Raw genomic sequence first — 25,745 nt, 5'->3', positions numbered from 1 at the left:
TTCATGTCAAATTTGATGTGGCAGAAAAGCAGTGGTAGGAATGCTGCCTCACACCTGCCACCAGCACAGCTCAACTCACGTGTACATACAAGTGTGTGAGTGTGTATGTCTCTGCTGTTGCTTCAACCTGCAGAGCTCACGAAGCAGCTTGTTGCTGTGCAGGTCCCGCTCCACTTGCACACACTGAAAGAGCAGCTCTCTCCTGGACTGGGGCGTCTCTGTAGTCATGTGGAATGTGAAAGTTTGGCAGGCAAACTGACTTCAGTGAGCACTCGACCACTAGTACTGTGAACTTGAGGCAAAGGTAGTGCTTCTGAGAAGTGTAGTTGACTTCTGTAAAATGAAAAAAAAAATGCATTCATCTTTTTATTCTCTTGCTTTCTTTTCTTTCATGTTTTACAACTGGAAAAAATAAATGTTGCCTTCTTATTTAGTAGACAGTGAAATGTTGCTGGTTTGTATGACGCATCATTTAAGCTCTCACTTATTATTTAGTAAATAATCTACATTGACCAAGTGCAGTCCAGGACTAGGCTTTATTTCCTATCGGTCAACTAACCAGTTGTTAATATTATATCTCTTATACAAATGAACACATTTAATCAACTAGAGAAGTGGCTAATTACCTGGTACATCTTTACAGACTTGTAATCAGTTCATACTTTTTAATGATAATTCTTAACCAAAGGCTTAAAACCTAGTGTCTTCAAGACTTAACAACTAGATGGGTGACTGTGGATTTGTAAATAGAGCTAATTGATGTCTAATTGAGGGGAAGGCTATAAAATGGACCCCAATGCCCTTCCATCGGTGTCTATAAAATATTTAAGAAATGGCAGTTGAGGGGATATGTAGACATCAGAGCTAGACAAATAAAATATACAATACAACTGCTCATATGCTGACCAGAAGGGCAAGGCAAGCTCACCCATGTGACCTAGAAAGACCCACAGGACGTTTTAGCTGACTGAGGACTGGTGATTCACTGTCCCTTGTGCATAGTGCTTGCTCAGCCATGATCAATATGGAAAAGTCAACTGGCAGAAACCCAAGCTGTGAACCTAATCACAAAGTAAAAGTCAACTGGCAGAAACCCAAGCTGTGAACCTAATCACAAAGTTAATTTCTGAAGTATGCAAAACATCAAGATTAGCCACATTTTGGGAATGAGTGGTGCTGACTGATAAAGGTAAAGTAGAAGTTTTTGCCAGAATCACCAAACAGCATTTAATGAAAATAACCCCTGACCAACTGTTAAGCCTGAAGTTAGACCTATTATACCTGGGGGTTGTGTGGCAATGAATGAGCAAAAAAAAAAAACACCATAAAATCCCTGAAATCAAGCAAGCCAAAGCTGCTGGAATGGGTCATACGATCTCCTGACTTGAACATCATTGAAAATCTGTGTGTATATCTTAAACATGCTGTGAATGCAAGCAGGCCTGAGAGTACTGCAGAACAAGAAAGAGAAGAGTGTGTGAACTTTCTTAAAATACAAACAGAAAGATTCTTGCTGGCTATAAAAGTGTCTGAAAGTTATGACTTAGTAGGGTGTCTAAACTTCAAACTTTTTTTCAAATGCCTTAGTTACCATTTGATCAAATATGAAATGCATGCAGTGATTTTTTGCTGCAGTCTGTGTTTACTGGGTACATTTGTGAGTGCAACTGTAAATAAGATAAAACTCCTTAATGAAGTTTTTTGTTTATAGTTTTTAGTTTAAAGGGCTTTTCATTAACCCTTTGCATCTTCTATGTCACGTCAAGAACACTGGTGAAATGATAAGGTGGAAGGCTTCATTGTTGAGTCTGCAACTAGGATACGCCTTAATGAATTTTAATTCAAAGAGTTAACCTTAAGATGCTAACCACTGTTAGCACTCAGGATCAGAAAGGCCAGAACAGGCTTTTCTGGAAGATGTCTGAAACATGGTGGAGGCAGTGCTATGGCATAGGCCTGTATGGCTGGTCACTGGTGTTTATTGGTTGTGTGCAATATCAGGGTGAATTCTGATGACTGTCTAAAGCTCTACTTTCTGCTCAGATTTGGTCAAATACTGCAAAACTGATAGAACAGAATGTCCCACAGTATACTGCCAAAGCAACCCCTAAGAGCTTCTTTAGGCAAAGAAAACAAAATAATGCTCCCTGTGTAGTTATGTCCAGACAGCATAGCATGGTCTGAAGGTTAGGAGTTTGAGAGAGAGAGTGAGCTCAGAATGACTGACAATACAACTATGCAAGAGATTGAATATGTCAGTCAAGCACTAAATGCTTGCTATTGGAGGGCTGTTTATTTTATATTTGATAACTTGATGAGTGCCATGAACCCAGAACTGAGTAAATGGGCTGAAGTTTGGCCTGCTCTAAACCACACAGCACGTTTAGTGAAGAAACATCAATTACTATACAGTTCTTCTGTCATTGAATAATCATAAATAACAGCAAGATTGTACAATACAAATGTTTGCCCCCCCCCCCCCCCCCCTTTTTTTTTTTTTTTTTGTTTGGCTGTTGTCTCCTCTACTCTCGTCTCCTCTCCTTTCATCCTCTCTTCTTTCTTTTCCTGTGCCTTCTCTCCTGCCTCTTTAATGTTGGAGCCTGCTTTATCACAAGGACAGTTAATCTATAGTTTGAATGGATTTTTGTTGCTTGTATATTGTCTTTACAAACCATCAGTGCATCAGTACTAGAGAGAAGAAACAAAAAACAACAGTTATCCCTCTCTGCCCACTCTAAAGACTGATTATGGTTACCATGGAAACAGTGGGCAGGCTGGGCAAGCGTTTGGCAGTAGTGACTGGTGTGCGTGTGTGCGCGCACATGCACATGTCTTCCCCTGGCCCTGGGGAAGTGGGTAAATATTTGCTGCTTTGCGTAATAACAGAGTGGCAGGCTTCACACACACACACACACACACACACACACACACACACACACACACACGCACGCAGCTTTAATTAAGAGATAAGTCCTGGTGTTTGGGGGAGGGCAGAGCTGGCCACCAGGAGCTTTCCACATGCCTGCACACATCACTTCCTCCGCTGTACTGTCCTCCACGTCATACAGCAGCCCGAGACAACCCCTTGCCTTGCACTGGACCTGCTCCTCAACACACACTCTCACTCTCTCTCTTTTTTTTTTTTTTTTTTTCTTCCCTCTCTCTCTGAGATCTTGTGGCAGCCCCCTTCTATGCCGTCACGTTATGCGATAGCCTGTGGATCCAAGCACTGCTTGCTTCCTGTGCGTTTTTTTTTTTTTTTTTTGTGGCCGTGCCGAGAAAGCAGACATTAGGTTTGGGCAACTTGCTGTGATCCCAACAAGCGAGGGCACCTTTATCACATGCGGGGTGGGTGGGGGTTTAGAGGTTTAAAAAACAATGTTAGCCTCTATACAATCCTATAGTTGTTTCTTTCCTTGGCTTTGTACTGTAATTAAAGTGAGCACTTTGGCCCTGCTACCTGTTTGCCAGGGCTTCCATTTAGATTAGCGGCAGTCTAATTAACGGCAGAGGCGCGCTTTCTGTTCCGGCGCCAGTCTCTAATGGCCAGGCAGATTGATTTAAATGCAAACTAGAGAGGATTTAATGAACTGCTTTTACTGAAAGTGTTTAATAGGAATTTCCACACTCTCAGACATGTTGGCAAACAGCTCTCGGGCTATTAATTATGTATTGTTGTGTATTTCTGTCGAAAATGTCATTTAATTGCATTGCTATAACTGTGTTTGATGGGTTTTAAATGTATACACTTTGCTAAGATGCATGGCATTAGTGTGAGCTCATGCTGGAGATATCTGAATCTGTTGTTCATATTAAGCTCAGTTACACTTACGGTAAAACAGCTCTAGGAAAGCCACGTCACATGACATAGGGCTGTTTGTGTAACTGATTCAGGATGCGCTTACCAAATATTGGTCAAGGAGGATTACGGGAGTACTTTATATAGAGAACAGGTAAAATTCTGCTTCTGTGTCTGTATATCTGCAGATACAGTCATGCCCGAAAGTATTCATACCCCTGTCAAAGTTTGACTTAAATTTACTTTTATTTACCCAGAAATTATATTTTTGCCTGGAAATGACACAGGCATCTCCCAGGAGATAACACGATGATGTACAAGAGGCATCATTGTGGGAAAAAATATTTCTCAGCTTTTATACACATTTGAACAAAAAGTGGCATGTCCAAAATTATTCATACCCTTCTCAATAATTAATAGAAAAGCCTTTATTGGCTATTACAGCAATCAAACGCTTCCTGTAATTGCTGACCAGCTTTTTGCATGTCTCCACTAGTATTTTTGCCCATTCATCTTTAGTGATGAGCTCCAACTCTTTGAGGTTCGAGCGTCTCCTTGCCATCACCCTGATCTTTAGCTCCCTCCACAGATTCTCAATTGGATTCAAGTCAGGACTCTGGCTGGGCCACTGCAAAACATTAATGTTTTTGTCTGCTAACCATTTCTTCACCACTTTGGCTGTGTGTTTTGGGTCGTTGTCGTGCTGAAATGTCCACCGGTTCCCAAGGCCAAGTTTCTCTGCAGACTGCCTGATGTTGTTGTTGAGAATCTTGATGTATTGCTCTTTTTTCATGGTGCCATTTACTGCGATCAAGTTCCCTGGTCCATTGGCTGAAAAACCCCCCCAAAACATTAGGTTCCCACCACCATGTTTGACAGTGGGGATGGTGTTCTTAGGGTTGAAGGCTTCTCCTTTTTTACGCCAAATGGTGCACACATCATTGTGGCCAAACAATTCAATTTTTGTTTCATCTGACCATAAAACAGAACACCAGAAGTCTTCTTCTTTGTCCAGATGAGCATTTGCAAAGGTCAAGCGGGCTTTTGTGTGCCTTTTCTGGAGAAGTGGTGTCCTCCTTGGCCTGCGTCCGTGGAACTCAGCAGTGTGCAGTGTCCGTTGAACTGTCTGCCTTGAGATGTCGCCACCAGCAGAGTCCAGATTCACCAGGATGGCCTTGGTGGTGATCCTTGGATTTTTCTTCACCTCTCTCACTATTCTCCTGGCCAGCACAGGTGTCACTTTTGGCTTCCGACCACATCTTCTGAGATTTTCCACAGTGCGGAACTTCTTGTATTTTTTAATAATACTTTGCACTGTAGCCACTGGAACTTGAAAACATTTTGATATGGCTTTATAGCCCTTTCCTGACTTGTGAGCGGCCACAATGCACAGCCGCAGGTCCTTAGTGAGCTCCTTTGTCTTAGCCATGACTGTCCACAAACCAACTGCAGAGAGCTGCTGTTTTTCTCCTGTTGAGTTGATTAAAACAGCTGTTCCCAATGAATCAGGGTAATTAGGATGCTTTAAAACAGCTTGGACTATTTGGAATGGTATAGAACTTTGGATTTTCCCATATACTGTGACAGTTTTCAAAGGGTATGAATAATTTTGGACATGCCACTTTTTGTTCAAATGTGTATAAAAGCTAAGAAAAACTTTTTCCCACAATGATGCCTCTTGTACATCATCGTGTTATCTCCTGGGAGATGCCTGTGTCGTTTCAAGGCAAAAATATAACTTCTGGTTAAATAAAAGTAAATTTAAGTCAAACTTTGCCAGGGGTATGAATACTTTCGGGCATGACTGTATATGAGAGACTTTTGTGTGCAGATGTTCTGCTAGCATATTTGCACATAATGTGAACATGTGCATTAAAAGCCAGTGTCTAAATCAGATTGTACAGAAAGTGAAGATGAAGATTATCTATTTTTTTTATTATTTTTTTTTGGCCCAAGCAATTAAGGCTTACGTAACCGTTTTAGGATATTTTGAATTTCATTTTGTGCTGGTTCTGGTTCAGGTCAAGTTTTGTTTTGGTTCTCACCATGTCATGGTCTGTGGATTGTTGAGATTTTGGTGGAGTATGTGTGTCATGGTTCTGGGTGTTGCGATGCAAATGTATTTTCTCTCCTCTTTTCTATAACAAATCTTAAGTGAATAATGCTAAAACCGTTTCATCTGTCCAGGTGAAAGTGTGCTGTGTGTTTGTTTTTATTTATTTATTTAATTAATTTGTTTATTTATTTGATACAGTAAAAATTAACCTTAAGGTCCTGTAGAGCTCCATTATGTTATTTTTTGGAAGCTGGAGAAGTCACATGGCACTTCTCAAAGTATTCCAAACATATTTAAAAAAAACTTTTGTATTTTGTATAACTAACTTACTGTTATTACAATATTATATATATTGTATTACAATATTATTTTTTTATAGCAGGCTGTATTACATTTTCTCTCAGAATTATTTAATAAATATATTTTTTCTCAGTTTTCTCCCAATTGCCCAACCCACTAGTTAGTACTCTTCCCCCATAACATGCAATGCTTTCGACACTGGGAGGGTAAAAACTGACACATGCCTCCTCTGACACATGCGCAACCAGCCCCCGCCTCTTATTCAAACTGTGGCCTATGCAATGTCACCAGGCAACAAATGCGCTATGAGAAAAACGCTGGGTGCACAACTCTGATTCATTGGCTAACAAACGTGTTGGCTGTGCTGGCCAGCATCATACTGAAGTAATGTGGGGAGACAGAGAGAGACATCAACCCACCTGGCAAGGGCAAGGCCACTTGTGCTCTCTCGGGCTCTGTCTGCTGACGACCAGAAGAATGACCCTCTTTCAGATCAAACAGCTGAGGGTTTGGTCAGGGCTCACTTGAGACTTTACTCCTGTTTAGCAACCACAAGTAAAATTGTCCTGAATCCAGACTAATTAATCAGGACTATATAGCTCAGAAATACAAAGCTCGGTTCCAGATTTTCGCTGAATGCTCCTGGACCAGCACATGGATTTGGTCAATTCTAACACTAGTTTAAGCGCTGAGCAAATCAATTCTTTTTAGTGCCTCTCAACTTAGACTAATTCCAACAAAAGCTTGACTTTTTGTTTCAGTTTTTGGAAGGTCTTTAATTTATTGAGACGCATAGTAAGCAACTACAAGTAAAAGTGTCCTGAATCCAGACTAATTAATCAGGACTACTATAGGATGTCTGTTACACAGTACAAGAAGTTTGGATTATGATTATTTTTGTGCATTTTATAGCTGCAGGTGGAAGTAATTTGGCAAATTGTTCATCACAACAGATGCGATCTCTCACCAGTTCCTGATACTGCTGTCATTTAGCTCAGGTCTGCTAGAGTCTGCAGAAAGTCTACAAAAAAACTTGCCTACTTTTTATGCTTTGTAGTATAGGTAGATAAACATCATACTGCGTTTATTTTATATTGTGCAGTTATCTGCTCTGTTAGCTGCTTGGCTAAGTGCTGCTGTACACTAACTGACTGACTCTTTGGCTAAACCTCCTTCACAGCTACTTGCGGTGTGTAATGTGTTGCCCATTGTTGTGCCTTTCCCCTTCTCCTGCAGATGCTGGTGACCACTCCTGAGAAGTGGGACGTGGTGACAAGGAAGAGTGTGGGTGACGTAGGGCTGTCTCAAATTGTCCGGTTGCTAATCCTGGATGAGGTGCACCTGCTGCATGAGGACCGAGGACCCGTACTGGAGAGCCTAGTGGCCAGAACGCTGCGTCAGGTCAGCCTCTTTCCTGCTATTTGAAGTCTGAGACAATTATTAGCTCGGGAGTCGAAGCCTAATGGCCTCTTAAACTCTTGAAGTCTGGTTTTATTCAGGTGTTTCTCATTATGGTGGATTATTGTAGTTAGTTGTTCAATGTCTGGAATAGCTTCTGTATTATTGACTATTGATCACATTCGCTGATTCGTTATAGTAGTGAATGACTGATTCTGTTTCTGTCAGAAATGTGGTCAGTATAGACTTTTAAGATTGCATAATTGAGTGTGGTTAATATGAAAAGTAATAATGTTTGTATTCATTTACTAGTCCTCATTATATTTGATTGATGATTTTCTAGTTCGTATGTGTACATTGGCTGTGTGAGTGTATGTGTGTAAAGGTGTGCATGCACACGCACACGTGTGTGCGCTCTCTGAGTGGCAGAGCCGTGCTGATGATGATTGACAGGGCTCCTTACAGGAATCAGTTTGGCCGTTTGGGATATTAGTGTGATTATGCAAATCCTGACAGGCAGAGAGATGGAAGCCTGCGTTCCGGAGTGTCCCATATCCGTGTTCCATTCCGCCGAGCTGCAGTCAGGTGTCAATCTCAAGGAGGAAATTAATAAATGAGCTAAAGCGATGCATTGTGGGAAGAGTCAGCAGTCCTTGGCGACAAAGCTTCTCAGCAGATCCTCTCCTCCTTCTCCTCTTCCTCTGTTCCAAGTAGGAAATGATAACACTTCGTAATTCTGTGGGTTTTCAGAGACGGTTGGGACAGCATGAATGGAAGGGACAAGAGAAAAAGGCAGCTTTTCTTATTCTTATTCGGAAGCTGTTGGGATTTCTCAGCGGGGTTAACTGCTGGGTAATTGAAAAGCTGTCTGTGTGTTTGACCATTGTTTATGTGGTTCACATTCTACTTACGTGCAGCTTGATAAAACCCACCCACAGGGACAGCCGGTTAGAACTGGAAGATTTAACAGTGAACTGCACCATCACCGAGGCCTTACCATAAGTGCCATCACAAGCGCTGCATCTCAAATATATAAAAAATAAACTTGGAAGGTAGAAAGAATATAGTGGCATTTCATGAGATTAATACAGTGAAAAGTAACAAGAATTTTGAAGAAAGTGGTTGATATCTTGTAAGCTAGTTTGAAAAATGTTCCCGGACCAGCACTTGGATTGAGTCAATTCTAACACCAGTCTAAGCGCTGAGTTGCTAAACCAGGTGTTGGATTATGGATATAAATACCAAACTCTCAGAGTAAAAGAAAATTGCGAGATTACGAGAAGCTGCTGTATTTTGAGACATTTCAGATGTTATATTCTCGTTATATATGCATATCTATTGGTGATTCCTGATTCTGTTGCCAGTTGGCTTAAGCCTACTAGAATCTCCAAAAATATACATGTAATGCAATGTAAACATAAACATTTCAGTCACATTTCACAGAACATTTCACTCAGCGAGGCAGCACTACTTTTTGTATTATGTTATTTGTATTTATTTTATTTTTAGTCTTTTACTAAGCAAATAAATGCTTTTCAGTGCCACTCAACTCCTAATAGTTCCCGAAAGGACTAAGACTAAATCCAACAAAACGACTTTTTATTTCAATTTTTGGAAGGTCTTTGAATTATTGAGATCACGCATAGTAAGCAAGAACGTTGCCTGCAGAACTAGAAAAACGAGTGGCCTCATCAATAAAAGATGGGAAAGGAGAGTGGGAGCTGTGTTGGGCGAAGGACAGCCCTTTACCTTGAAGAGGAGAAACAAAAACACGGCTGAGGTCTAATGCTTGTAGAATTTCTTAGCATCTAGAGCATTCTCAGCCCTGGAATCCATTTCAACCTGTGCCGCTCCTTGATCTTAAGGGATATCTCCATCCAATCTAGAGTCGACGAAGCATGATGCTTATTTAGACTGTGCTAGCGGAGAGTGCTTCGTAGGGTCATTCACAGTTCACTTCCATCCAGTCTGGTCACTCTCAGATGGACTGTCTCAAGCTTTTACGATCATGCCATTTGGATATTGGATGGCTTAATTATTTCAGTATCAGAATCACATGGACACCTACATTTACTGGTGATTTACAAGTTTGATTTCCATCCCTGAGCAACTGTGCTTGTGTGATTATTATATCAGATTACATGATCCAATATAATCAATATCTGTGTTATTTTTATATGCGGAATATATTTGATATGTATATTGTTTTGTACATTGAGGTTTAATATTAATGTTACATTTATTTTCATCCTCTTGGTTAGAGCCTTTATAGTAGTTGTGAGAGAGCATGTGAGTGGCCATGATTTTGGAATGTAATAAGATTATTCAAAGGAATCCCTGGATATTGCCCTAAAATATATTAGCAGTTCTGGTAAAGACTTTGTATATCCGCAAGGACCACGCATGCCATCAGGTCTGTAAAACTCCAATTAGGTTGTATTTCCAAGCAAACAACCCAAGTCAAAGAAATATATACTTATTAAAGAAAACAAAATCCTTTAGATTTGGTCTGTGGCAGTAAACTGAGACAGAATCGAGACCGCAGAAATTGGGACAAGACAAGATCATTCAAAGAAAAGATGCATTGTGCCCACTGGAATGTATGGAAGTGAATCCATGATTTTGGGTGATTGTTGTTAGGCACCGATCCAGCTTTTTCAGTTCCCATACAGATGCATATACTTTGCACATCGTCAGATACCCTGTACCAGTCCGATACCATTGCTGAATTAATAAACCATATACCTCACCATGTGGGAGAGACTTAAGGCATCAGGATTGACTTCAACATTATTTTATATAACACATTAACGCATGGATATAAATATACTAAATTGCCATTTGTCATTTATATATTTGCACATTAGTGCAGTCTCACACCAACAAATTAAAGTTACAGGATCAGATCCATGGATCGGCCTAAATATCCCATACCCGATCCAGCTAATTTTGTCAATATCGGGATCGATATCCAATCCTAATATTGGATCGGTGCATCCGTAATTATTGTTCTTACAAACGTCTGGGAAATGATGTTAGGAAACGTGTAAAACTGAGTCATGGTAGGATAACAAGACAGAAATCTAACAGTGTGTAACAGTGTCTAACAGTCTAACAATGTTCGAAAGCTTTTATCTCCATTAAGAAAAGTAGTTCACTGACTGCTATTCCTCTGTAATTAATCGTTAATTAATCAGTACTGACATTCAGAACCTATAATTGATGTATGCCTATATTGATTGTTTTCATAAAAAAAAAAAAAAAATAATCTGTAAATAAATTTCCCACTGTGTGTGTTCACATACTACCTGTATGCAGTCATGTGATTCCATCCCTTTCCGACATGGAAGCTATATGGAAGAGGACTTGAACACTGAGCCAAATGAGCAACTCAAGCAGCTTATATAATTGTTCATTAATCACAATTGAGGTAAAAGCTTGTGATATTGATTTGAGGTCATATTTTGCCCAATACCAGTGACTGCACATTCAAATCCCCTGGTTGAAGCCCTGTTCAAACCTGGCCTCTAGAAGAGAGCCCATAATTCAGGATCAAGGACTGACGAATCGGTAGAGCCGCAGTAGGTCTTATACTGTGTAAATATAAAGCAGTAAGCATGTTTTATTTGACATCCTCCCCTTTTTCAAATCCTCTTTAGTTTGGGCAAAGTCACAAATTTCCTTGGAGGATCATTATTACTACCGTTCAGACATAAAAGTGCACTCAGCAGAGCTCTTTATGACGAGATGCCGTGTGCCTTTTAAAGAGGACACACTGTGAAAAGAGTCATACATTTTATTCGGAGATGAAAAACACACCTCTGTCAAATAGATTTGAAGTGATGGTTGTGGTTGAAATGCAATCATCAGAAGCCATTACTTTAAGTAAGAGATGATGATCCAGAGAAGAGAAGTTTGATAAAGTTCATATTTAAGGAAATTTCGTTGTTAGTGTGCGTCAGACTGAAGACACACGTTAAAATACAGAATTCCTTCCGAAACAAAACAACTGACAAGTGCTTCAGTGTGTACTCTTATACACTGCCATTGCCCCTCGTTTGGCTTAATTGCGACTTGTCACTGAGACATGGATATTATCACCTCTTCACCTAATGTTCTGAATAGTGAAATGAATAAGTGCATAAGGCTGGATTAGTGAACTTCTACTGTTGGAATTTTGCAGGACTTGTAAAAGGGGCCCTTGCTGTATTGTTATCTTGCTTCGTTATTGCGGCTATCTTCCACTTTTACTGCTGGAAAGACTGCTCTTGTGAGAGTATTTTAGCTTTGCTCCGTACCTACAGGCAGTGACTGGCTGTGTGGTATCTAGATTGCTCAGACAGCTACTGCATCATATTAAAGACCTTACCAATCTCCTCTGTCAGCCACACCACAGGAACAGCTGAGATGGAGCTCCTCTCGCTCTCTTGCTCTCTTTCTTGGTTACTTGCTCTCACTCTCTCTGCCCCCAACTCTCTTCGCATGTGCACGCTCACTCTCAGCTGAGTCTCTCTCTATCTCTCTCTCTCTCTCTCTCTCTCTCTAATTTGCAACTGTAGGATCACAGTAATATGTAACTGTGTGTGTTGAAGTGGATTCAAAATTAGTTTAGAAATCTCATAGTTTGATGTGTTTGACTGTGTTTAAAGTAAAACACTGAGCAGTCGAATAAATCTTTAGCCAACAAACAAAAATTTTTGACTTTTAGAGTAACATGTAGTTATCCACCACACTGTTCTAGTAATGCACAATAAATCCCAAATTATGTTTTTAAGTTCTGCCTTTGACAGGCTGTTCAGTGTTATGTTGTGTGTTTCTGCAGGTGGAATCGACTCAGAGTATGATCCGTATTCTGGGACTGTCTGCAACTCTACCCAATTATCTGGACGTAGCATGCTTCCTGCATGTGAACCCCTACATCGGCCTCTTCTTCTTCGACAGCCGATTCCGCCCTGTTCCCCTAGGCCAAACCTTTGTGGGCATTAAGAGCACTAGCAAGGTAACCTGCAAAGGCCATAGCTTACACACCATCCCATCGTTTCAGTGAGAAATTGGATTGAGATGTACTGTGTTTTTTCTCTGTGTCCAGATTCAGCAGCTTCATGACATGGAGGAAGTTTGCTACGAAAAGGTCTTGGAGCAGATTAGAGCTGGACATCAGGTATTGTGTGTGTGTGTGAGATTGTGTGTGTGCGCGTGTGCATGGGTGGTTGAGAAATATTTTAATTTGTTTTGTGTAATAGATTTTTTTTCAAGGCCTTTTTTTGTGTATAAAACTCACTTTATTGTAGTGAAATAAGCACTCATCAGACTCTCAGTAATGTATCAATGGTGTAGCAGCATCTGAACATTCAGTAAACTAACAGGAGACTTACTTACTGAAGACATCTACTAAATTTAGCAGTTTTTCATTTAATTTGGAGAGTCCAAGTTCATACATGTAGATGTTCAGCTGACAGATCCCTGATTATCTAACAGGTCTAATACACCCCATCTTAACATCTTATACCTGCTGTTTTAGACTTGCTGCTAACACCAGTCTGGAACTGGATTAGGTTGACATTAAGAGACCATGGGGGGTTAGGATTAGGATCTGGGTTGAGTTTAGGGTTAGGTCTTGGGTTAAGGTTAGAGTTACAATCAGGGTTAGGGTTAACATATCAACAGTAAATCAACATATTGTCAGTAGTGCATCAACTGGACATCAAGATATTTACCTCAGTATGTTCAGATGCTTTACTGCTGCTTCTTCACTGATATGTTATTGATTGTGTGTTAATGATGATGTGAAGTTAATCATCTACAAAGAACCACTTTAAATAAAGTGTTAACAAATTCTCAAGTGGCACATAACCCGGCTAAGGCCATTTACTGAAGTTTAGCTTAATATATTTTTCTTCTTGTCACTTTAGAGCACAGCTTCCCTAAATTAGACAGCATTCATACACTAACTATTAGTATAAAAAGAGTTTGCTGATATTGACCAGTATTGAAGTCTTCTGGATTTATCAGTTTTTCTGAACATTTTGAGGATAAAGCCCTGATTTTTAGTGGCTTATTGTTTTGACAAACGGACAATTCTGATATGTGGAAATCTGTTCCCTTCTGTGGATTCATGCTTGTATGCCAGACTTCACAGAGCTGGCTAAGCTGTCACTCTTTGCTCATTTTTGTTTTTGTAGGTCAGACTTAAATGGTAATTTGTGGTAATTAATGGTTAAAATCACAAAAAATATTTAACACATTTCCACACCTGACCTTCAGCATAGGAGTTGTATGTCGAACACATATATTCAGTGTTGTAAGTTGATGTGTACACAAGTATGTGACTTTGATTGGGGAGAAAATGCCCAGTTGAGGTTTTAAATGCCTCTAGAGTGTTGGTGGTATTCCTTTTATGGTGAGCTTGTGGGAAAAAAACAGTGCAACATCTTAGAGCAGCCACATAGAATAAAGGTTGGTGTGTAAGGATACACAAAAGCCATGGTTAGGTTTGCCCCATGGTTTGTGTTCAATGGGAGGGGAAAAAACTGTAAGACTAACCTAGGTTTTCTTTCATTTAATTTGAACAGTCATGCAAGTTACAGTTTTTCATCTAGTGTTGTGAAGTGCCTCTGAGGGAGTTAATACAGCCTGTACTGTGTTAATTAAGCAGTAAGGTGTAAACCTTAGCATGTTCAACACCAACACATTGTCCATATCAATTGAAATAAGAATGAGAAATACCTGTATGTTTTCAGAATTTTTGTCAGATCCGTAGGTGAGAACAGTGAGCAATAAAGAATAAAGTGAGACTTGCGTTTATATGAATACACATACGGTTACACCCCTAAATAGCATAAGATAACATCACTTTGTTTTTAAGCACCTACCAGAACTTTGTAGGTTTTAGATGTTATTATTCCCAAGTTTTGCACAGTGTTGCTGTCCTCTCTGCATCCTCTTGGTGCAGTTAGCTCTCCAGTTTTGCACATGCTGGGGAAATGATTCTCAGACAACAGACCAAATGTATTAACATCACCATATTCTCCCAAAGTTTTACCACATCACATCTCACAAAGTTTTACCATATATATATATATATATATATATATATATATATATATATATTTGTTTTTTTTGTTTTTTTTATTATTATTATTATTATATGATTTATATTTTTATAATAAAGCTCCTTAAAATCAACTTTATGCACCACCCTGATTATAACTATGAGCCAAAATTTTCTGCACCGAGATTAGGCCTAGTTCTGGTCTAGAGATTGGAGATTCACTGTATTTACCTAGTAGGTGCATGCTCCCCCCAGCAATTTGTATTCAGTGTTGTGTACAAAATGTTGTCGTCTGGCATCATTGTCCAAAGTCATGTGCCCTGAGGACTGTTAACTATAAAATGTTTCCTAAAGAAAATACAAAAGAAACATTGCATCATAAAAGGTCAACTCCAGCCAGTTTTCTTACTTTTTTGTGTCAGGGGGAAGGAAGTATTAAAGGCCTTGAGTCTAGATGTGTCCATGGTGGGGTCCAGAGGCTGCTAATAGCTTATTAATCAGACACAGAGTGCCTCAGTGTGTTCTCAGCACTGGAAGTCTGCCACTGAAGCTGTGCAGCAGCAAGACGACCTCTCTGTGCCGGGGCAATTTGTGCCCTGCGCCTCTTGCTGAACTCAATTTCAGAATCGCACAAATCACTAAACAAGAAGCTGCTTACCCACCACATCCGCGCTGACAGAACTATCTGCGTGACTCGTTTGCCTCACTTTTCCCCTGGTTGATTTAATCGAGGATTTGTGTTACTCTCTAATTTTTCTCCAGTCTTCTGCGCATTGTCCACTGTTGGTCTTTGCCACTTCCTACTATCTGAGTCTCCACTATCTCACAGTAGCACAGAAGCAATCTGTAGGATAAGGACACTGCCTCTGTGACACGAGTAGCCAGACGCTGCATTTTTTCTAGGTGTCACTCATGAAACATTATAGGTTCACTAACCTTCCTGTCCTGTATACATGACCTAACACACACCTGCGTTTGGGTCACCCTGTATCGACAGGAACAGCGAAACTAAGCAGTCCTTCCCATCCAGTGACAACACAGAGGCAAGTACTGCTCTTGTGTCGCATCGATGGAAATCGAACACATGTCTCAGTGATAGAATGCAACCTTCTTAGCCAATCATGCCACTCAAGAACCCTTTTACACTTTAGTTTCTCAGTCTCTGCCTCTGTCTTGTATCAAAGGCTTATGTGGGATTACATCCACCTTGTTGCCTTCTTAAAACTGTTGACGTTTTAATTCAAGCTCATCAAAAAACTACATTTTAATGTGGCCTCGTTTTGAGTTTGAGGATTTTTGAAAACCGCTGATGACAGTGACTCCAGTGGACCTTTGAGACTCCTAGTATGATCCATAGATCACCATTGATAACCGTAGTTAAAACAATTAGTTTACCGGAGAAGACAAAAACAGTCCCAGCTTAGAATGCAGGTGATTTTAGGATCATTTAAATTGGTGCATTCATCGTAAAATAAAACATCGTGTAGAATAATCTAAATGGAATTATTTCATGTATTTATTTGTTTATTTATTTTTTCCAAAAACAATGGTATTAGTAATTGAGATCTGTACAATTATTGTTTTTTATTTAAGTAATAATTTCTTTTTGTTTTTATTTTTGTTTTTTAAAAAAGCTAAATGATAAATACAGCCTGAACGATAACAAGCTGTAACAGGAACAAAGTGTAAAGAATAGTATTCTTTAAAGGAAACTGAAATGCTTTAAAAAGACACCATAACAAAAAATGTTGGTGTTTTCACAACTACCTTATTACAGCTGTACCTTTGGACTTTTTAGTTTGGTCTGAACCAATATAGTATGAATAAAAGGTGCTTCAAACCACTATCCAGACCAGAGGACAAGAATTACAGAAGGTTGAGGCTGGCTCTCATCACCCATTGAACAATAGAAGAAGAACTGAAGAAGAAAAAAAAAAGTAGAAATGAGCTGCGGGGACATATGCATCTGTCTGCGATTCATATTGTTGTACAACAGAGATGTTCATTTGCCAAATGAGTACTCAGTACTGTAAGCTGCTGGTAGTAATGCCATAGTTTTTGCAGTAGAGTGGCAACCAAGTGAATCTGTTCATTCGTTTTTTTCTGGGAAAGTCTACCTTCTCAGTTGATAACACGCTCACATCAGACACACACCCTTGTACAAACCATCAAGATGCAGCCCACATAGGTGATGACCTAACGCAGGTACATCATGTAGCATATGAAGTTCTTTTGTGTGCTCTCTAACTTGCAATGTGAAGCCAAAACTAACTGTACAGTGTGACAGACTTTTGGTCGTTTGGTCGGACTTTTAGTTGACAGTCTTTACTGTGAAAGAGACAATTAGTAAAATTTAACATCTACGTTATCATCGTGAACATTTCCAACCAATCCCTGGACATTAATCGAAATTCATGTTTTAACCAAGTAATCAAGCATGCTCAAATAGTCGTGACTGCACTAATGTGCATAAACAGATAAGGTAGGTCAAAGAATTTAAATGTAAATGTTCTCCCCTATCAGTGTTTACTGTATCTGAAAATTCTGCAGTCCACTGTGTGTGTGCGTGCATGTGAGTGTGTTTGTGTGTGTGCTATTGGCTTGCTTGTGTGTTCATGCATGTGTGCCTGCCCCTCATGCCCTTTCATCTCCCACACTCACACACTCAAAAGAGAGAAGGAAAGCTGTGTATTCAGCCATCTCTTCTTCTGCCCATCTGCTCGGAGTAATGAGCTTCCTGTGTCCTTCTGCTTCATATGCAGAATTCTCAGCCCCCCACACATAGACACGTGTGCCCACAGTACTCTTTGCAACGTTATCCAGAAGCATCATAGTCAGTTATTTTACCACGATGTTCAATAGGCTGCGATGATAGAAATGTGAGATTAAGATGCTACAATATACATGTAACCGGAGTGAACTGAAATTACTTAAAGAAAAGACCTTCAGCTTATGAGTACAAAGTACTTTTTAATAACGCTTTGTTTGGCATGTACTAATAGATCCTACATTCTTAATAACTGAGATGGCATATTGCAACCTTGCCTCCTGGCTTGTAGCTGTGGAAAAGAAATGATGTTCAGCATGAAATAACCAACATTTGCATTCAGTGCTACGAGTGCACAACAAGTATTCAATAAGTTAATTAATTTTATTCATTTAGTTAGTAGTAATATTATCTAGAGCGAAGTGATGCCCTGCCCAAAGAGTGTTTCTGCCCAGTGATTATGGGTAGGCCCAACTGTGACCCTGACCATCAGGAAGCATATTGGAAGATACAGACCTATACAGAACATTGGGCAATATTGACACTAAACCTGTGTGATCTTCAGACCTCCATTTGACAGGCTAAGAGTGAAAAGTCGCAAAACTTGTCACAAAATTCTACATTTAAATACAAAATTCTACAAGAAAATACAAGACAACCATGTTCACAATTTGTGTTGGACACAGATGAAATTTGGCCTCCACCTTTAACCCACCCGTGCAGTAAACACACGCATACACACTAGTAACCATTGCTGCGGTTCCCAAGGAGCCCGGGCTAAACCCACAACCCTGTTATCAATAGCCTGTTGCTCTAACGGCTGAGACACCACTGCCCCATATGAAGTATGCTACAGAACATCTAGAGAAGCCCAGATGATTTCAAGTCAAGTCAGGTCAAGTCAAGTGGGTTTATTGTCATTTCAACTACATACAGAGTACACAGTGAAACGAAACAACGTTCCTCCAGGACCATGGTGCAACATAGACAGTGCAAGTTCTGTAGACTGATAGAAGTATTTTGCCACAATGAGCAAAAAAGCAAAGCATGGGAGGAATCTGTCGGATACTTTGTGGGTGGAGCTGCCGCCAGTGGCATTGGCGCTATTGCATAGGTGGTGGGGGTGGGGGAGGTTGATGCAAATATCAAACCCTCTCTTAAAAGGCTGAAGCTGAAAAGAGAATGAATGACATGTACAACAGGATAATGATCCAGTGATCAAAATTCACCTGAAGGAGTGCAAACTGAAACTTATGGAATGTCTCTCACATACCCCAGACCAAATCATAAAAAAATAGAACTTAGACCTTAAACAAGCTGTGCTGCAAGACAGTCCCAGAATATCTTAGAACTCTGGGTCTTCTGGAAAGGAGAGTGGGAGAACATTCCAGCTAGAAGAACTGAAAACAAAACTGTAATACATTTATAACGTATAATACATTTTGGTGTTGATTTAGCTTTGCCTTCATTATCATGACATCATTGCCGTGAAGGCAAAGTCATATCAGGGCTTGTGCAGTCATGCTAGGGCTGATCAGGTCTGCCTAGCTTTGGCATTTTCCATGCAGCGTTCATCTGTGCGCTTTCAGGATTTTGCACTAAAAAGCATCAGGATGAGTTAAAGAACTCCCCTCAGGCAGATGTTCATTATTTCCTTTAAAATATTCTTATTTTAGACTGAGAAATGTGTACATTTCGCTGAGCACAAATATTCCATACTGGCACGTCTTTGTAATGAAGACTGTAGCCGTTTTCATTAGAGCTGATTAAGTGAGACTGTATAGAAAATGTCCATAGTCACTGGACTGAATTCCAGCCAACAAAAAAATCCTCCACTACCTTTTCACTGTGGAAATGCAGTGTTTACATACAATTTTGCAATCCTGTACCATGAATGAATCTGAATTAGAATGTATTATCAGATGTGAATTCTTACACACACAACCCAGCATCTGTTCATGTTCCATTATTCTAGCATTTACCTTTTATAGTCTGTTTTATAATGAGCGACAGACCGCAGAATGAGGGGGTTTGTGTGGACAGAACAGGCCCTGCTTCTATTTTATATGCTTATGCAGTTGTGAAAACTGAGAGTTTAGGCGATTATGTACGTCTCCACTGTATCTGCGAGTTTCAGGCATGCTGCCAGAGCTCTGTAGAGGGGAGCATCTCTCTCAGCTTGATATTAAATTGTCAGAACTGCCTGTGACATATATTAATTTCATCTGGGAGCATGATGGATGGAATTTTCTTTATGAAATACCCCCTTTAGCCCCCCTGTTGGGACCTGGGCCGGCAGACAGAAGGCAGACGGAACTTTAATAAGCTTAGGAAGAATCCAGTAGCAACTGTAGCCTGTGCGCCCTCGCAGCTTTTCCACGATAAAAAGACCCAATAAATAATGTTTGTTACAGAGGTCTCTGGCCCTTTGCAGACATTCTTTACTATTCTAGAGACTGAGACAGAGAAACAGAGAATGAAAGGGAAGAGAGAGAAATGAGGTGAAGTGTCCTGGAAGGAGGTGATTGTAAATAATTTATACATTTTATTTGCATTTATTGGCCTCTCGTCTCTTCATTTTAAATGAGATTTTTTTTATTTGAAAAACAGTTTATTCTCTTTAAGAGGACCTCTCCCTTTCATATATCTTGCTGCTTTTAATCCAGATTTCTTTTTGAGCAACGATGTCATCCTGGTTGTTCTTCACATCAGAGGGACCTGTATTTTCTTCAAGGCTGTGGTAAAGACAGAATTAGTAACATGGTTCTACACTGTAAAAAGAAGTTGATTTAAATTGTTTTTGAAATTTGGAGTGATAAAAAAATATTGCTTTGGTTTGTTCAAAGTATATTTTGATGTTGTAACAGTTAGCATATTAAGTTGAGTTGAATAAAACAGCTTGCAAAATTATTTATTTATTTGTTTATTTTTTTATAGGTTAGCTTGATGATTTTAAGTTTTGTTTTTTTGTTTTTTGTTTTTTTTCTCCAGCTTCATAACAGTTTGTTTTATCAAGCCTATATCTGTCTTTCACAGATATAACCAATGCTCCATAAACAGTGTTCCTATACTCTATGGAGGTCGTATATGAGATGTGCACTAAGATGAGGTTAAACCTAATAGCAGCACTTCTCTATATAATATGTTTAATTAAATCAACTTGGAGTCCATTCAGCTTCACCTTGCGCTCTCCTCAGAGAGATGGTGTATGGATCAGTATTACTGACCTCACTGTTGAATGATACATACGGGCGTCTTTGAGCGAGAGGTTCTGCGGTTGAGTCAGCTGGGTGTTCAATTCTGCTTTAAGGCACCAAGTGTCCTTCACTTGCCAGGCATAGTCACAGATGCATTTGGTAGCACTACAGACAGCCTTGCACCTCATAGGCAGTTTTTCATTTACAAAGTCGCAACTGCTGATTCAATAGATTAGTGTCCTCCATTCTCTTTTTGAAGGTGGAGAAAATCCCCTCTAGAAACATGCTCGAGGTTCACTTCCCAAAACATTTTCTAAGAGCTGCTTTGTCTGTACGCAGTCCCTAAAGAGCAGTGTCAATTTTGGCCAGCAAGTCAGAAGAGGAGAGTAAAAACCCTTCAGTATTATGAATTATATAATATATATAGTTATCATATTAGCACAGATGATTCCAAAAATACTTAATATCAGTCCACTCTCAAGCCATCCTGTATGAGATTACATAATACTAGAGCTCTGGAGACAGGTGGAAATTAACTTTGCTCTTATCCATAATTGCCACTTGGCCAGAATATGTCCTATAGATTTCCCCACTTTCAAAAAAAGATTCAAATTTCTCTTCCCAGGCAACACAGACTTTGTCTTATATTGTCGTTTGAGGATAAGACAGACAGACAATTGTAATCTTCACCCTCAAGGGACAATTTGATTTTTGTTTTTATTGGGATGCCTCAAAATAAGAATTGTGAGATCAAGGAGATGATATTTGATGTTTTTAGATGCAAAGAACACGTCATTGACCATATTTCAGTTATTAGCAGGCTTAACAATGACCATTACCAATTACTAGGCACTATTAGTACACAAATAGCTTTTGGTGCTTTGAGTAAATGACACTGTGTGTTCTTGTTCATGTACATAACTGCTGTTGCTTATACATATTGCTGTCATACAAAAAAAACCCCACTTTTTTAGAATAATTAAATTTAACTTAATTCAAGTCCATATAAAAAAAAAAAAAGATCTTTCAAGTCACAATGTGAAGAACAAGAGCAAATTGGAAATTTCCTCTTACATAGTCTGACCTCTTCATCCGTTTACTCAAATAAAATCCTCCATTAAATGCTACATGTCTTTCCACTTTTACTTCCTGGGCAGTTTCTCTCTATAGTTGTCTCCTGTGAGATCATCATATGTGTAAAAGCCATTATGAAAATACACAAATCCAAAGACCTTTCACTGCAATAAAAACTAGAGTTGGAGTCCATGGGTTTTACCAAGTGGTCAGTAAACATCTGCCAGTGACTGTGATGTGACTGAGCTGCCAGAGCTGAATGGTTCCTATTTGATGATTCCTTTGCTGTGTCCAGGAGTTTTCCAAAGCATGAAAGCATAGACACAAGCAGGGTCCACAAGCTATCCAACTGCCGTCACCACAACTGCTGGCCAGGAGACTACAGCTGTACTGTTTACACCTAAACAAAGTGAGAGAGACAGAGAGAATTATATTTATTATATCTTTGATTAGTCATGATAAAAGAAACAGCTGACAGAAGGCAGCAGCCATAGTGAAAATCCTGACTTAACTACAAATTAAATTCTTGTGCAAGTTCATGTAGAAATATGATCTTCCAAGTCACAATGTAATCTGCCAAATTAAAAACATAATAATAATAATAATAATAATAGCTAATTCAGCTTTACCTTTCATTTTTGAAAAATCTACAAAATCTACAAAATTAAATACAGCCCTGAGTACTAAAGTGTTTTGAAAGATCAGAGAAATCTGTCTGATGCTGTTTGTGTTTTGTTTGTTTTTTGTTTGTGAGCATCATTGTGCAACCCCATATTTGCATAATATTCACAAATGATCATAAAACTCTCAACCTCTGTATGTGTAGATCCATTTCTGTTAAACCCTTCATAGCTTGCCTAAAATACAGTACAAATTACACTAATACACAAACCATATCTTCTGGCCGTACAAATATCTCCATAGTATTCTCATTAGCAATGGTGGACTTATACTTTTTTATAGTTAATGCCATTCTTTGCATGAATTAAAAAGATCAGTTCTGGCTTCTGTGCACTTTGGATAACATTTCATCTTTTTAATTGGACTGAATGGATGAGCATATTTGAAATGAAGGTTACAGTGCTTGTGTGGTGCTTGAGAGAGCAGGGGCTTGTTTGCAGTAGTGGGGCATGGAGAGTCTCAGATGGGTCAGCTTTCCTCTAAGCTGCTCCTCCAGACAGCTGCTAGCTTATCCACATGCAGCATTGCCTTAGCTACACATCCATGAAATCCCTCATGGCCGAGACCTTTTCCTCTGTGGTTCTCTCCCTCCTTTGCTCTTTTAAAGACAGCAAGGTGATCTCCACAACCATGACCAAGATTAGAGCTTGTAGTCCCACTGAAACCCAGCCTCTGGCAGAACTGTAGAATTCAACCTTCAGTAGAATGGTAGTGAAATAAGGGAACTAACCAATAGCTCATCAGGTAGGAGACTGTCTTGTACTTTAAAGTCAATGTCTGAATGTGTGTGCGAAGAAGACAACCACTTTGTTCTACAAGCTCTCTGTTTACTCAAGCCTGAAGGCCAGAAAACGCAAGCTTTTCATGGCTGTGGAGCAATTAAGCGTCATTGCCGGCAGAATTGTTCATGGACATGGTGCATAATGTCACAAAAAGCGTCACTAAATTTTATGACCTTCATTGTCCCCCACCCCACACACGCACAGTCACACAACACACACACACACACACACACACATGACTTTGTCACTGTTGTTAGCCTAGAAAAGCAGCTTGTTCAACAGCTGTTGGAGTCTCTTCAAGATCTCCTCTTCAGATGAGCTTTTCCCCCTCTCTCTCTCCCTCTCTTTCTCTCTCTCGATGTTTCCAGCACAATGAGGAAATGCAGATTGCTGTGGGCGGTGGTGAGAAACGTGTTGGCAGGTGTTCAAGTATGTGTTTGGGGTTTTTTGGAAGGCTGTCCTTAAATTAGCAATCATGAATTAATTAGTTACCAATTATCCGCGGGCCCTAATTATTGTGATAAACGCCAAAGTGCTGGGTCTGTTTCCAGGTACTGACAGAGGGAAAAGAACCCAAAACAAACACATGGTTTTTCCACATAATAACAGTGCTCTGCCATGTCTCCACAGTGTATCCACAATGGCTCACTTGGTGGTGCTCCAATAGTGGGAAAGGAGAAAAAAAAAGAAACCATTAAAAAAAAAAAAAAAAAAAATGCTTAGTGAACCAGATTTGGCCCATTGAACGATCGGCCATTCAATGGTGACATAATGGTGTTGTTTTGCTGTTCTTATTATTGTAACCTGCTAACTTGTATGTAGTTAGCACCTTATGCAAAAAAAAAAAAAACAGCACTGTGAAGCTAAAACAACTGAACACTGGAAAAAAGACGAATAATTCCAAAGTAATGGTTACATAAAGTAATCAAAAGAAAGAATACATCCTGAAATAGAGGTAAAATTCACAAATTGCAATTAAAGTGTGAATAAAAGGCTAATGAAAAGCAAAAGTTGAAAGTTTGGACTGCTTGTAAAGGATGTCTGCCAAACGTATTCACCTGCTGAACATCGTTCATCTTCTTCTTTCTACTGTAACTATAACTTTACAAAACTCACACACATGAAACAGGTGTGTTGTTCTGTGTACATTTGCTTATTTACCCTGAGAGAAGTTGAATGCATATGTTTAAGTGGGAACTGGGCATCCATTAATGTTCATGTCACCTCTGGACAGTTAGATGGACCTTTGCTCTGCAAGTTTTTTTCTGTTACTGTATTTCTGCGAATTACTTTCTTTTTGTCTTTAATCCTAAATAGACGGCCTTTCCTCCTGCATCCCAATTACATGGTGCTATGACCCGCACACTGAGCTAAATGCTGTAAATGTTTTTGTCGAGCAAATTGGAAATTCGGCTTTGAATTTCCTCTTACATCTGACCCCTTCATCCGTTACACTTTACTCGAATAAAATCCTCCATTAAATGCTGCATGTCTCTCCACTTTTACTTCCTGCGCTGTTTCTCTCTATAGTTGTCTCCTGTGAGATCATCATATGTGTAAAAGCCATTATGATAATACACAAATCCAAAGACTTTTCACTGCAATAAAAACTAGAGTTGGAGTCCATGGGTTTTACCAGGTGGTCAGTAAACATCTGCCAGTTACTCAGATGTGACTGAGTGACTGAGCTGAATGACATTCCTGTGCTGTGTCCAGGTGTATTCCAAAGTATGAAAGCATAGACACAAGCAGGGTCGGACGCTATCCAACTGCCGTCACCACAACTGCTGGCCGGACTACAGCAGTACTGTTTACAACTAAACAAAAAGAGAGACAGAGACATTTTTATTTACTTGTTTGTTTGTTTTTCTTTTTCCCCATATTTTTACAAGATTTTGACACCCTTAAGCACGGTATCTCAGGACATTTTACACCTCTTACTAACACATCCGACTTTAACCAGTTGGCAAATTACTTACCATTCTTAGAAGGCCTTGTTTTCAAATTGCTAATGTCAAAGAAATGGTTATAAGCTACCTAAATGTATTATCAGTGTATTATCCAGCCCAATTAACCGTACTCATTACAGGGTTTAGTAAAGGACTGGACTGTAACGTTTATAGACTTTTTTAGGGCTGATTTTAGAAAAGTGCTGGACACCACATTTTCTGACCACCATGACCAATTATTCCATATGTAACACAACCCATTTTTGCTAACTTTTAATTCATATCTTTGTAAAGCTTTGTTTTCTTACTTTAATTTCTATTTTTTCTTAGCGCATCTGTGTATTTTTACTGTTCGTTTAACTTTGTTAGCTATCGCTAATCAGTTACAGTTAATTGTAAGTGATACATTTCCTGTAGTCATGGCCATCCCACACTGCCAAAACATCTTAGTGTTCTGCAATTTGCAGTTCTCTTACAATCAGACTTTGGTCATTTCTTCTACTGAAATGCTAAAATAAAGCAAATCCTATTTATAAGAGATTTTGTCTGGAGGTTGTGTGGTGATATTGATAATATTGAACATGGTCTCTACAGTGTACAGATGAAATGTTCCTGTATGCAACCTATCACTTATACTTTGATGTGTATCCAAACCAAGTGCTTCACATTTTTATTACTAAACCTGATCAGT

At 39.4% G+C, this 25,745-nt stretch overlaps 1 protein-coding gene across 1 annotated transcript in view; it reads left to right on the top strand.

Annotated features, from left to right (window-relative positions):
* The window catches only part of ascc3 (activating signal cointegrator 1 complex subunit 3), a 131,437-nt gene that overhangs the window by 51,037 nt on the left and 54,655 nt on the right, over positions 1-25,745 (top strand). Inside the window, exons 11-13 of the mRNA XM_072679717.1 lie at positions 7,392-7,556; positions 12,376-12,552; positions 12,643-12,714. Of these exons, the coding sequence (XP_072535818.1) occupies positions 7,392-7,556; positions 12,376-12,552; positions 12,643-12,714 (414 nt within the window). The remainder of the gene's footprint in view (positions 1-7,391; positions 7,557-12,375; positions 12,553-12,642; positions 12,715-25,745) is intronic.

Source organism: Salminus brasiliensis, chromosome 5, assembly GCF_030463535.1.
Source record: "Salminus brasiliensis chromosome 5, fSalBra1.hap2, whole genome shotgun sequence".
NCBI lineage: Eukaryota > Metazoa > Chordata > Actinopteri > Characiformes > Bryconidae > Salminus > Salminus brasiliensis.
Note: the sequence above shows the minus strand (reverse complement) of the source record. Positions and strands in the feature narration are given on the sequence as shown.